Source organism: Anabrus simplex, chromosome 6 (assembly GCF_040414725.1).
Source record: "Anabrus simplex isolate iqAnaSimp1 chromosome 6, ASM4041472v1, whole genome shotgun sequence".
NCBI lineage: Eukaryota > Metazoa > Arthropoda > Insecta > Orthoptera > Tettigoniidae > Anabrus > Anabrus simplex.
The window spans coordinates 139,231,149-139,244,884 of NC_090270.1; the positions used below are offsets into that span (position 1 = coordinate 139,231,149).

The window sequence follows — 13,736 nt, forward strand, 5'->3', positions numbered from 1 at the left end:
AATTTTTTGCATTTTACTTTATTTTTTAGTATTTGTACAGCAAAATTGGATTTTCCTTCTTTACAAGTTTTCAGTTTTTAAAATTTTGCTGCTTTTTTAAATTTTGTAAATATTGTTAACAAAATTAAATGTAAATGAAAAAAAAAAGTCCAAAATGTAATTTTTTTTTTAATAACTACCTTGTATAGAGATATAAAGGAATGTGCAGGATTATTGTAAGGCAAGATTTCTCATAATACACAATGTTATAATTTAAGTTAAATTTATTTTTCAATCAGGCTTGTTACATAGATTACATGGAAATACTAATATTTCAAGATATTTGATAATGTAATGATATCTTCACAAGAAATAAAAGACAATTTTTTAAATGTACAGCCATTTTAATCACAAACCCTTTTTTTTTAACAACTGAATCACATAATGAGAAATTATGCCACAAAGAAAATGGTAATAAGTCGAAGACAAAAGTTCTTATACATAAATATGAAATAATTGAACACCAAAAGATGCAATTATATACACACATAAGCACAAGCTGAATATATTCAGTGAAACATTATCTGTATACTAGCACACAAGTTATCCTAACCAATAAAATTATAATTACAATATTTACAAAATATAAAGGCAATTAAACCAAAGGTCTCAAACTAGCACCAGTGTGCCCAGTGACCTAGACTAGTAGGGAAGAAGGGTGGAGGGTACACTAGAATTATTAAAGAGCAAACTTGGCATTCTACAATGAAGTTACCAGCTGAATATCCTGCAATTGACAACTTTTAAACCATTCTGCAGACCAAAAATAAGCCCATGCAGAAGTGCCAGATCTACCTCTTATCAGAAACCATTAAAAAACTGACCATTCCTTGCAAACATGCCACAAGTGTTAAATTATAGCTTAATCTCTACATACTGCATAAAAACACAGATAATACAAAAAAAAGGAAAGCACAATATGTTCAATAAGATAAAATAGGTGTATAGAATGTGCTATACAAATGCCTTTACTGCTTAATTGTAAGCATTAGTTTCAATAAAGAATAACACCATTTAGCCAAAAAGAAACTTAAGAACCAGTTCATAGCAGTCCTAGCAGTACAGAACCTTCATGCATTTTAACAGCACACTGAACAAGAAAAAATTGCTAAGGTATGAGGACACACAAAAAGAACGAACACATTTCTTAGCAAATTAGTACACTAGTTTATCAACTCTTCCAATGAAAGATCTGTGCTTTGATACTGGTGTTGATGGATAGTGCAAGCCCATGTCATTTTTCCTGGAAACAGAAAAAAAAATTAGTTATATGCTAGGCATTATAAATATTTTTTTAGGAGGGAGAGAAAAATACTGGCAAAGGATGTCTGTAAAATATATTCAGTAAAAAATTATATGTACACTAGTGCACAAAAACTGGCCAGCAGCAAAATATTTTAATACATTTTTAGAACAAACAGGAATTCAGAAAATAGTTCATCCCATTTCAAAGAAGATTAGGAATCTTCTGCAATGGGAAATTTTTGTGCACAAATGTACAGTACCAGAAATAAGTAATGGCCTATCTATTTAGCAGCAAGAGTAAAATCCCACACAGCATGTTACAAGATGTTTCAGCAGTCACAAAGTTCCTGGGAGAAATTCTCACCAACATTATACAAAATTTTGTCAGAGACAAGAATTACATGAACATGCTACCAAACATTTCAAAGTTAATATTAAACTGGCCTGGACATGTTAGAGAAATGTGGTTATCTTTGTCAAGTATCTCCATGGCTCAGACATCTGAAGAGTTTCACATACGACACACATTCAAACCCAACTCTAAATTATTTTAGTACTGTTACAAGCAATGTGCTTGCAGTCACGGCTATCCTGACTGCAATGTAAAAAAATGAACAAATATTTGCACTTCACAACCTGTGGGCTAGTTTTAGACCTTACCTACTCCAGGACAGAGGAAAGGAACATTAAAGAACATCAAGAATTTGATGAACTTTTCCACAAAATGAACAGGAAACAAAACAGGCATACAATCCAAATACTTTGTACACATTTTTTGGATTCTCCATGGCATGGAGCCCAACTTACAAAAATAACCCTCATCTGCATTCCTCAACAGGATACCACCTGGGTGCTGAACCTCTTGTTTAAACATCACCCATACATTCTCAGAGACATTCAGGTCCAATGACTTCAGAGACATGATCTTGGGCTTCCTCCAAACACTGATGACTTCAGCTTGGTCCACCAGACAGTTATCCTGCCAGAAAAATCCTTTGAAATAACATTCTGGGTTAAAAGTAAGCGTAGTGTTCCCCAGAGTATTAGTATATAGAAAGGGTATCCCAGGATGAATGGTCAATATTCACAGATATGACAGGAACAATCATTTGAAGCAAAAAGACTTCATATGAATGTATGCCCTATTCCAAATGGTTTGAGACAGAACGCATTTAATGTACATTTGTTTTAGGGCCGTGTGCTGGTAGGACTATGCTGCCCCATTTCAATGATGTGTTGACCTATGTTGACTGGGCAGGCTGTTTAACTACACATTTAGAAGAAAAATGGGAACTTGTAAGAATACCTGTTCCATGCAACGTGCTCCAAACTCTGATAAACACTGTACAATCAGGAATTCGAGGAGTCAAAAAGTGCCGACAGTATTCCTCGACAGCAGCAGGACCACTGCCATTGCAGAAGCCATCAACATACACCATATCTGCATATTCTTCATTAGTGCAGACGTGTGGCATTTTAGCCAGTCCATGTACAGAGTTCAACAATGGTTCTCTCTGATACACTCAATCCCTCACACTAATTCACTCACAGAAAAACCATGGACATCTGTGCATTCAACAGGTTAGTTTTATGGCAGAAAGACATCTTGAACAAAGAGGCTGAAAGGTAGGTTGGGCTAACATGAACATGAAAGAGGTTGGGTGGGTGAGACACGTGCGTGCCACTAGTACAAAAACAAATTACATTAAATGTGTTCCATCTCTGAAAACATTCAGAAGAGCATTTTTCCATATGAAGTTGGCTTCAAATGATCATTCTTATATCCCTGAATATTGACCATTCCTTCTGGGACATGCGGTACTATATACTACATATATATCGTACCAGGAAGACATGTCTAGCTGCAGATACTAGCTTGAAGAGCATGGAATATTTCTAAGGGGGTGGTACATAAGCATTGGAGTTGGTAGAGAGAGGGGTATTAGTTCATTGAATTTATATTCTTTTGAAAATCTTGGTTTATTGTTCATTGGAAACAAATTCATATCACCTTTTACACAAGTTGAGTTGATGCATTTTAGCAGGCTGGAATCTCCAGACTACAGGATGGTTACTCGGCTCTGTCTGGACAGGGACCACGCACGTCCTCGATGCAAAGTTCGACATTCTAGAATTTGCAAGTGATAAATATCATCATGGATCCATATGGAAATTCTCAAATTTGTAGGTGCACACATTGCAGAGTTCAATCTCACATGAGAATACTGAGAGATGGGGTGTGACAAGCACAAAAGTCCCCCATATGGTATTCAACTCACTTATATCACTGTCAAATTAATTTTTGCTTTAAATACTGCATTATTTTATTATAAGTGGGATATGTCAAATGTTAATGAAATTGACACTCGAATCTTTGACTCAAACACCTCGTTGAATCACAAAGGTTCACAGAATCGACATTTGAAAAGAAAACAACTGAACTGAGTAACTGATCACACGTTGCATGCCAGCCAAATTCATACTTGGGAAAATTATGCACTAATTTACAATGTCAAGTTTGCTACGCAAGTCCGCTGATATTGGCACGACAATCTGAAATATATTGTTAGGTCACTAACTCGTATTATCACTGTTCCTAACTGACTGGCTTCATTTTTATTATTGGAACACAACTCTGAACATGATATTTACAGTTCATACAAGTTTAGGACATATTAGCATGTTTGTTGTAAATTAAACTTCTAAAGTGCCCCAACCTTAAGATACCAATTCATAGTGTAGGTCACAACTAATATGAGGCTTGTGATGAATTATCATTTTGTCTGCTTTTAAGGTTGTCCCAGGTGGCAGATTCACCTTGTCTTGTACGATATCAAAGAAATTATACTCAGTCATTTGAGATGCATGTCAGATCACTCTTCTCCAATAAGCTACAATGCCCATTGCATGCTCCTGTCATGGCCTCCTTCCCAACAGCCCTACAACTACAAAGATTATGAAAAACGGTTGAAACCCCTGTGGATCAGTAGTAGTATGTCTACCTCTAGATCTTAAGATCAGAGGTAGTTGGATTTTTGAAAGGCAGAAAAAATCCATTTAACATCCATGCCATAAGATGTTGGCATGTATAAGATCTGTGGTGACTTTACCCCACAAAATTAAAACCTTTCCAGTTCCAGTTTACTCTACCATTTGATACTCACAATCTATATAGCACACAATAGCCAAAACCATATGATTTATCAATTATCTAAATGCATGCAAGAAGATGAAGTGGTTTCATGTTAGTAAACATGAGATCATGATACTCTGACATGGGTTACATGAATGAGAAGACAATATTAGTAAAATTGAATGTTTTTAAGGGAAATGGTACATGGAAGAAACCACTGTATACTATTGCAAGAGGGTTCAGGAGCAAACACTACCACTAAACCAACTGAACACTACTCATATCTGTGTATTACTTTTGTTTTGTCCCCCTTTCAGACTAGATGTTATTTGAACTACTTTTGATGAAATGTAATCTATTTGGCCCCTCAGTGACTGGGAACATTTGAGTGCCACTTTACCCAGCAGTCAGAAGAGATTCAGGTGTCAACACTAAGAAAATGCAAAGGTTTCTAAAAATTCAATTACAAGAGTTTAGCTCAGATTATTTTCAAACATTTACAATAGATTCTCAAAATATTGTAGTTCACATTCAACTTTACATTTACCTTAGAGTCTACTAATGGAGAAGAGACCTTCCACATTTTATACAGAATGAAAGAAACAATCTTATTTGCATAGGTTGCTTCACATTGCAATGAAAACTATCGTAATTGTTGCCTTGAGAACTTTGAGCAGAAGAACCAGGAACAATAATTTAGAGATTTATTTAGCAAAATCCCAGATTAACAATTTGTTCATGAGAAAGAGGACATGTACTTTGTCATATTTCATTGCCCATTACTCGTTCTTGCTTACCATGCACACTCATTCGGTACGTTACGCATCCACTCTTGCTTTACTCAGTTTGGTCTGATGCAGTGCTGTTATAGTCTGACTTATTTAAACTTAAATACCTCCCTTTCATTCAAACTGCACCGTGCCATGCTTCTGCACCACACAATGTTGTACTTTAAAGTGACAGTGTGTTAAGCCATGAGTTTTAAGAGGTTTCAAGGTGGTAAAAGAATTATAGAAATGCATGTCAGTGAAACAGTTGTTATTTATACTATTATTCTACATGCAGAAATTTAGTGTTGCATACAACCACTAGAATGTGCAGAAATTTAAGTCAATATGCTCTCAAGCAGAAAGAGTCATTTCAAAGAAAAATAGGAAATGCCAATTTGGACTAATTCATATTGCAACAGTAAATGCCATACTTGGGCTAGCAGAGCATAAGGTTCAACACAGGGCATGTACAGTACTGAACTGGAGTGCTTATAGAGGAAGAGAGGTTTATTGAAATAAAGTTTGATTCAAAAAGACTGAATTTATCAACAAATATTCAAATTTCAGATCACCTCTGTACAGAAGAAATACTGGGAAGTGCTCTTTTCTCGTCCTACAGCTAGTCATGTCGAACTCCGGCTGCTCCTCCCCTTGCTGCACCATGGAACCACAATTCCTCCCTTGGTGGAAATTCTGGATGTTCTTGAAGATCTAGAAGATCTATACGATGTCTAGAAGATCCATGCGGTGTAGAAGTAAGGGTGTCAAAACAGGTCACGAAATGAGGAATGTGAAAGCACACATTTCAGCCTTGGACGTGTTAATGTGGAAAGCGGCTTCTGCACAGACAAGACATATACTGTAGTAATGGTTTCAACAAGGTTTATAACACATAATTGTATAATTGAATTATCACATGGTAGAATGTCACTGAAATCTATCCTGTGTTCTATCAATCATTTGAAATTAATTCTACGTGGCCGAATATCAATAAAACCGAACACGCACACCAATTTTAACACTTGGAAATTAAACAAGCTAAGTTGAATGTTAATGAAATGAAATTCATAGCCACTAGAAACTTTATGTCTAATGTCAATGAGATTGACCTAATAAAATAAACAGCCACTTAAAGTTTGTGATACTTGACAATCTGAAGAAATTTCACGTGAAATATTTCTAAGTCTTAACACAGTTTAAATATGATCACTGATTGGATTGAAATGAAAATCTTTCACTTGTGAAGGCAATCTTGTTCACGCATGTTAATGGAAAAAAAAAATGAAATTGACTGTTTATCAACAGTCCTTAGTTTGAATGTTCATAAAGTTGAAAAATGCAGTTCAAATACACAGTCTACAGTATCATCTACATGAATATTTACAGTTTTAGAGAATCAGCTACACATTGAAATTGTAAGTCTAGTGACGCGGTCATGAAGTATAAGTTAATTCTGTACTCAATCAAATGTTTGCAACACAAGAAATTCTAAGTTTAATGCACAGTTCTGTCAATGAGAATTCTCAAAATATTTCAATCACTTGGTAAGGAGCAAACACTATTCAAAATCCTATCACTGTTTACAATGTTAACTTTGAATTATGAGCACTTGGAAAAAATAATTGCAAGTCTTAAACATTCATTCAGAATAATCAATCACTTGAAAAATATTTAGAGGTTGACAAAGTACAATTTATATCGCTCTAAGTTGGAACAGAATTCTATCATTCACAAGTCGAAGAAAAATTTTATAAGTCCGCACTCGACACTACGGAGTTAAAGTCTGGAACTCGACAAAGAATTATCACTTAGAGTAACATCGCGATCCCCACGAGCCGACCGACTGGGTTCGACCATGGTACAGAAGACACTGTTCTGCCTTGAGAAATGGTTCTCCTTATATACTCAAATCTTTAAGATAACAGCAATTTCATTACATTGAATACCTCCGTTGGTTTACATTTGATTCACATCAAACGTGGTAGAACTGGAGATTCTTTGTTGCCATAATCTAATTATTCTCCTGAGAAAAGGTATTAAGCATAGAACATTTTGAATGTTCTCTGGCTGATATAATCTCAGCCACAAGGAGGGGTAGCTGTGAAGTCACTCGCTCCACGTCACATACGAACTGCATGCTGTCACTCACTGTTGAGCCGGCGCGCAGCACGGAATTAAAGTTCAAAGTGCGAAGACTTTTCTCGGACCAGCATTCCTGGTACAATACATACAAGGAAGGCAGATATCTTCTCCTTCAAAGATATACCATTTCCATCTCTGTTTTAAAATTTTACAAGCTGGAACAAAATGAAGTTAGGCCTACAGGGGTCAATACCACGCATGGTGGTCGGCAGCATGTGAAGAATAGGTCTATACGACGTACAGAGGTCAGTGTCAAGGGGTTAGCATTCATTGTGACAGACATTTGCATTTTACATTTTAATATTTAACGGCACCAACTGACCACCATGCGTGGTATACACCCCTGTAGGCCTAACTTCATTTTGTTCTAGCTTGTAAAGTTTTAAAGTTGTAGAGATGGAAATGGTATATCTTTGAAACATGTCTCATTAATATATTTTAATGTAGTCATAACTATAAAGACAATTCACAGTATTGTAAAGGTGGAACATTTGATGTAATGATTTCACAAGTTAATATATAACAATACAGGCTCTAATATGAAATTAATGTGTAATGTAATAAGGAGACAATAACTTGATTCCGTTAATACCAGTCCCATAGTTCATGCCAGTGTGTAAAGTGCTTTGCATCCTTGGTTAAGCAGTCAACTATCTAAGACTTCCCACAATTCACATATGCTATTGTTTGAAGTACTGTACGTGTCCTAATCCAAGAATGTCTGCTTAACATGAAAGTTTGCATTCTGCTACAAATTGATCTAAACACAGTTTGTCACTTTCCTGATAGAATCACAAGTTTATTAGCAAAGTATGCTAGATAAAATGTATATTAAAGACTTTTTTTTTTTTTACAAAATATACAAAATGTACACAACCCACTTATTCCCATGTCAAAGTCAATACTGTAAAGTAAGATACAGTGGTGGAAATCAGTATCAAGGCACATTGTTTTGTGTGGGGAAAAAGTTCATTTAGTATTTCCCACATTTTTTCCCGTATAGTTCATGATCAAAGAATACAAAATACATTCTCATTGATGATGCTTGTTTAATGAGGCCTAACATCTAGGTCATTGACCCCAAATACATTCTCATTTTACCTTTTAATGATAGTACTTACACAAAAGAATGACAGTCCTGGGGGTGGAAGTTGATATAAAGGCAGGTCTGCTGTTTGGCTTGCATCAGTGATAAATAAGGCCTGGATATTTTAAAAATGCAAATTCATATTTTGAGCGGTAGTGCATATTTTGGATGTTAGTGAATATACAGATATATTTTTCTCTTATGTGTGATTAAGATTTCTGAACGAAATGAAAAATCTAATGAACTCTATATGTTGTACATCATTTGGCAACATGAGAAGCCTTCCCTGCTCAAGGAAAGTGCTTTGAATGTCACAATACAAGCAGGTAGATAAAGGCATTTTTCACAACTGCTATTTCCTTCTTTCTGATATTCTTTTCTCCTTATAGTAGCATCCCAAAGTTTGCTTAAACAAGTGCATCCATCTGTTAACTTAAGCTATAAAAGTACCGAAAGATAAGGAACTCTAAGTCTTTTTTTTCCATTTTAAACAGTGGAATCAGATAACAGTGGCTATACAAGTGGCTGATGTAGTGTACTGTCAAGTGTGCAACAAGAGTGTAAAATACGATAAATTTCAAATTGAACAGCATTCAAAAGCAACTTCACATATCAGATAAAAAGAACAGTAAGAATACACAACAGCTACTTTTAACCGACATGAAAATGCGGTGTGAAGTTAGTACATTTTCCGCAGATATTTGTAAAGCTTTTGTATGCATCAATATCCCGGTGCCTAAATTATTCGTAAATAATCCACATCTACGCTCCTTTCTTGAAAAGTATGGTGCTAATCAAAGGATGCTCTTAGGAAGAACTATTTACTTTCACTGCACGCTTCTGTCATGGATTTGATACGATCCAACATAGGAGGGAACTGTCTGGATATCTGTAGATGAACAACCAATTTGTGTGATCGATACATTGCAAACTTCACAGAGGTAAATTATGTCCAGAAGAACCCAGCAAACCACATTTACTTTCGTGCAAAGTGCTAGAAAAAACCAACCATGCTATAGTTGCAGGGGATCATTAACAAATCTTGCAACTTCTGTGACCTAGTGTATAGGAGAGATTTTTACAAAGAGTCTTTTAGTTGCAGATGCAGCTTCATATATTTTGAAAGGTGGTTAGTCTCTTTCAGTATTTGTTCCAAATCTCATCCATGTCAGATGTATGGCCCATGGATTGCATCATATTGCTGAAGAGATACGTAGCCTCATTCCATCTGTCAACAAAATAATTTCAAGTGGGAAGAAACTGTTTCTAAAAGCATCAGCTTGTGCACAGTTGTACAAAACTCATCGGCCCACATTTCTCTTCCGCCGAAACCTGTTCTCACAAGATGGAGAACTTTGTTATCCACAGAATTGTTCTACCAGGAGAACTTTAATCAAGTAAAAGATGTAGTTAAAAGTATTGATAATAGTCATACTGCGTGTGTTCATGAAGCAAAGCGTGCATTTGAATCTGAAGCAGTATATAAAGGTATCAGTTTATCCAAGTGCATTATTCATCTCTTTTGAGGACAATTAAGGGCGTAGAAACTCGCGGTGTACCCATACATGAATTCCTTCACTTAATTCAAAACACCATTAGTTCTTTAAATGGTGTTCCTGGTGAAACTGGGGGAAAAGTTAAAAACAAACTCAATGCAGTGTTGGACTTAAACCCAAGACTGAAGAATATTCAATCAATGAGCAACTACATAAGTGGAATCAGGCTGTCTTTGCCAGAAGAATGTTCTGAATAGTCAGTGCCAGTGTACAAGTATTGCCCAGTTACGTCCATCAACGTAAAACGATCATTTTCAGCGTATAAATTAATTCGGTCCGACAACCGAAAGTCTGACTCCTGAAAACATTGAAAAACTGTCTATAACCTACTGCCATACTTTATTTTGCAAGGAATGAAACATGTTTATCAATTTAACACCGAGTTAAAATTAAATAATGCGTTCGGTAAGAATTGTGTTTTATTTTCTGTGCATATTTTCAACATTTGTAGTGCATATGTGCATGCATATTTTTGGAATTTTTAGGACATATGAATCTGGACCCTAGTGATAAATGAACATTTATAGCTTGGAAGTGTATCTGCAAACATTTTATAGTTCACACGTACAGCATTTGTAATGACGCCACATGGAAAGCCTCTCAGGTGAAGAGCAAGCAACTATTAAGGCTTACAAAGAAGTGGGCCTGTCTAATCACCAAATTGCTAAGAAATTAGGGCATTCAAGTTGTTATAATTTTGTCAAATTGGGTGCACAGCAGTGGCGGCTGGTGGTTTAAAAGTTGAGTGGTGCACAATTTTTACCAATGATATAATATGATTACAGGCTAATTTTCAAATCTAGATACAATACATTTTTATTATTAAAAATAAAAACATTTTACATTTCTATTTTCAGGAATATTACTACAACGCATTAACATTTTTTCATTTAAAAACTCTTACCATATTGAAATAAAACACTTTGAGGTAGCCTAATTCCGGTATTGAAAAAATATCCTTTTGTAATGTATCTGGTTTCGAAATTAAACGTCGCATGGGCCTACCCATTCGTTTCACCACGGATTTTTCCTGCACCGAATTCATGATCTGGCAAAATACCACTAACTGAAAAACTCACAATAATAATAACACACATGCTGACACGAATGTTTACACAATGAAATCAATAAGCTACTTAGCTTGTACGCACATAAAGCTCACGACTATACTGAAAGAAATAGCGGTGTTTGTTTTCAAATTTAGAGCCATTAGTTTTATATCCAGCCACGACCGACTTGATGCGTCGCTCTAGCCGTCCTGCTCTACCTAGCTCCTTATGGAGGGCAGCGAGGGATCAAACCGGCCGTGGTCCAGCAGATGAACTTCCATCTGGTGTCACTAGATGACACTCCTGTTCTATAACAATGTCACATTGAGCAGGAACAGTCTCTAGCGACTTTGCTAGTAGTTGGTTACGTAGGAGCACGGCTGATTTGACGCTTCACTCTAGCTAGCTCTGTAGCGCAGCGAGGGACCCAGTCGGCCGTGGTAGGAGGAGCCAGATTGATAAACCTCCATTTAAGCAATGTATAAGAAGCCACGCCTATCTTTTCCTCTCCCCACGCACCCCTCTAGCAGCCCAGAAGCACACTTCTAGCAGCCCCGCGCACACCTCGAGCAGCCCAGGTTTCATCCTACCTTAGGTTGACTTCCCGCTGCAAACTTTTCGCTTCCTGCAGTGAACATCTAAGAGTACCGGCTTGTAAAGTACCCTGTAGTTAATATTAGCTCTTTCAAGCTCTTGAAAGGTTTGTCTTGTTGAATGAAAATACAGTAGTTGAGTAATCCAAATTATACAACTTTACCTAAAAAAAAAAAAAAAAAATTTATGAGGGTAGTGCAAACCTGCAACCTTATGGAGAAACCGCCCCTGGTGCACAGTATGAACAATATGGCAAATACAATCAAACAAGGAAATTGGTCAGCATTGGATAACTGCTTGATTATCTGTAAAGCAAAAGTCAGCAGCTTGTGTTCCTCCCAAATTGTGGCTGATGTGCAGTTTCCAGTCACTTCCAGATGAGTTAGACCTGGCTGAAGATGCAGAACCTTTCATTCAAGAAAAAACTGCTCCATAAACCACATTTAAACAATGCTCATAAGGAGGCTAGATTGAAGTTTGCTGGAGAACCTATGTCCTGGACCTTAGAGTGGAACGAAGTAATATTCAGCAATGAGAAGTTTAATTTGGATGGGCCAGACTGTTTTCAGTTTTATTGGCCTGATCACCATAAAGAACAGAATTTTTTTTTTTCACATACAAATGCTAAATGTAAAATGAGAATGTATTTTGTATGCTTTGACTAAATTGTACAGGGAAAAATGCATGCAATATACAGTATATAAAACATCCTGAGTCATTGTCAAGCCAAAACTATTACACATGGCTTGGTCAGACTTAAGAGCCATTGCAAGAAATCAGCTTCATTTCCTGTATCTAATCTTATTTACATGGAATGAATATCAGTAAATTTCCACCTTTTTGATACTTATATTTGCTTTAAGCAAATCAATTAATTTACAGTACATGTTTCATTCCATTTGGAACATCCTCAGCTATATTACAACACTTAGGTGAAATTACAAAGGATATTATCTTCTTAAAACATCTTAAACCTTGTTTTGCTTAAAATTATGTGAATTTAAAATATTAATATACAGTAATTAAAAAGCAATGGGAAGGAAAATTGATTGATTTCTTTTAATCTATATTAAAACTATATTCATATGAACAGAAGTTTAAAATGTTTTTGTTCCCAGCATTTTTCCCCACTATGTAAGATTTTCTTCTTGTGACTATTTACAAGGACGTTCTCTTCATTAGCTCTTTCCAAGGCGAATGTTGTTTATTTTAATTTTTATAAAAGTGTGTTGAATTCAGTTTATGCAGGTTCCCTGAAGCCGATTGCTGTCATACTACTGTATTATTAAAAGAGCTTCCCCGAAATCCTAAATGAAATAAAATGGGGGATTGCTTTTAATAGTGTTTTTTAAATCTGCACAAGGAAACCTAGTGTTTAAAAGAGTGGTTTCATACCTTGTTGTTGGCGACAAATCTACTGTGTCCTTGGAGGAGCGACAGCTGATGCAACCTTCCGCCTTATGAAGTGAAGGGGAGGCAAGGCTGTGGAAGGTGGAGCAAGCTTCAGAATACACACATTACATTCATCTTTTTCCTAATGACTTATGGGAATTGCCTGTGAACTGAGATTATCTTAACTGCAGAAGAACAGATTGAATGATAAATGCCAGATCAAGCTCATCATAATATTCATTAATGGAAGCATCAGCACATTCCTGTCAAATACATAGTTCAAATTAGAAGCAAAACAATTGTTAAATACCTGAAACATTTGCAGCTTCATCTCCTAGAACACAAATCTGTAGGCCATAACTCGTTAATTTTATAGACAACATTATTGGTAATAATTTGTCCACATGTCAATTTCAGTCCAAAGATACAAAATGAAATTGACATATGCGAACAAATTATTACGAACAATGTTGTCTATAAAATTAATGAGTTATGGCCTACAGATTTTAGTGTTCTAGGAGATGAAGCAGCTAATGTTTCAGGTATTTAACAATTCTCTCCCTGCATTCATTATGTACACATTCACAAACAATCTATAGTCATTCAGGAAGATTCCCTTAAATTTCTTTGCATATTATGATGCTTGTGGTTTTTGATTCACCTATGTTCTTATCAAATATCTGCATAATCCTTGTCAAAATTTGAACAATTTAATAGGTATGGGTTTTA

At 35.8% G+C, this 13,736-nt stretch overlaps 1 protein-coding gene across 4 annotated transcripts in view; it reads right to left on the reverse strand.

The window, feature by feature from the left end:
* Window positions 1-205: 205 nt before the first annotated feature.
* Window positions 206-13,736, reverse strand: part of LOC136875564 (uncharacterized) — a 47,176-nt gene continuing 33,645 nt past the window's right edge. For 2 of the 4 annotated variants that reach the window (XR_011018410.1, XM_068228069.1), the window contains exons 2-4: window positions 13,011-13,097; window positions 3,296-3,412; window positions 206-1,282 (exon numbers count right to left, since the gene is read on the reverse strand). Coding sequence is in view for 1 of the 4 variants with exons in the window: in XM_068228069.1 (XP_068084170.1) it covers window positions 1,195-1,282; window positions 3,296-3,412; window positions 13,011-13,097 (292 nt within the window). In the remaining 3 variants the exon portion in view is untranslated. Of the gene's footprint in view, window positions 1,283-3,295; window positions 3,413-5,759; window positions 6,027-13,010; window positions 13,098-13,736 lie in introns of all 4 variants that reach the window. The other 2 variants (XR_011018409.1, XR_010860471.2) reach the window with 2 other exon arrangements.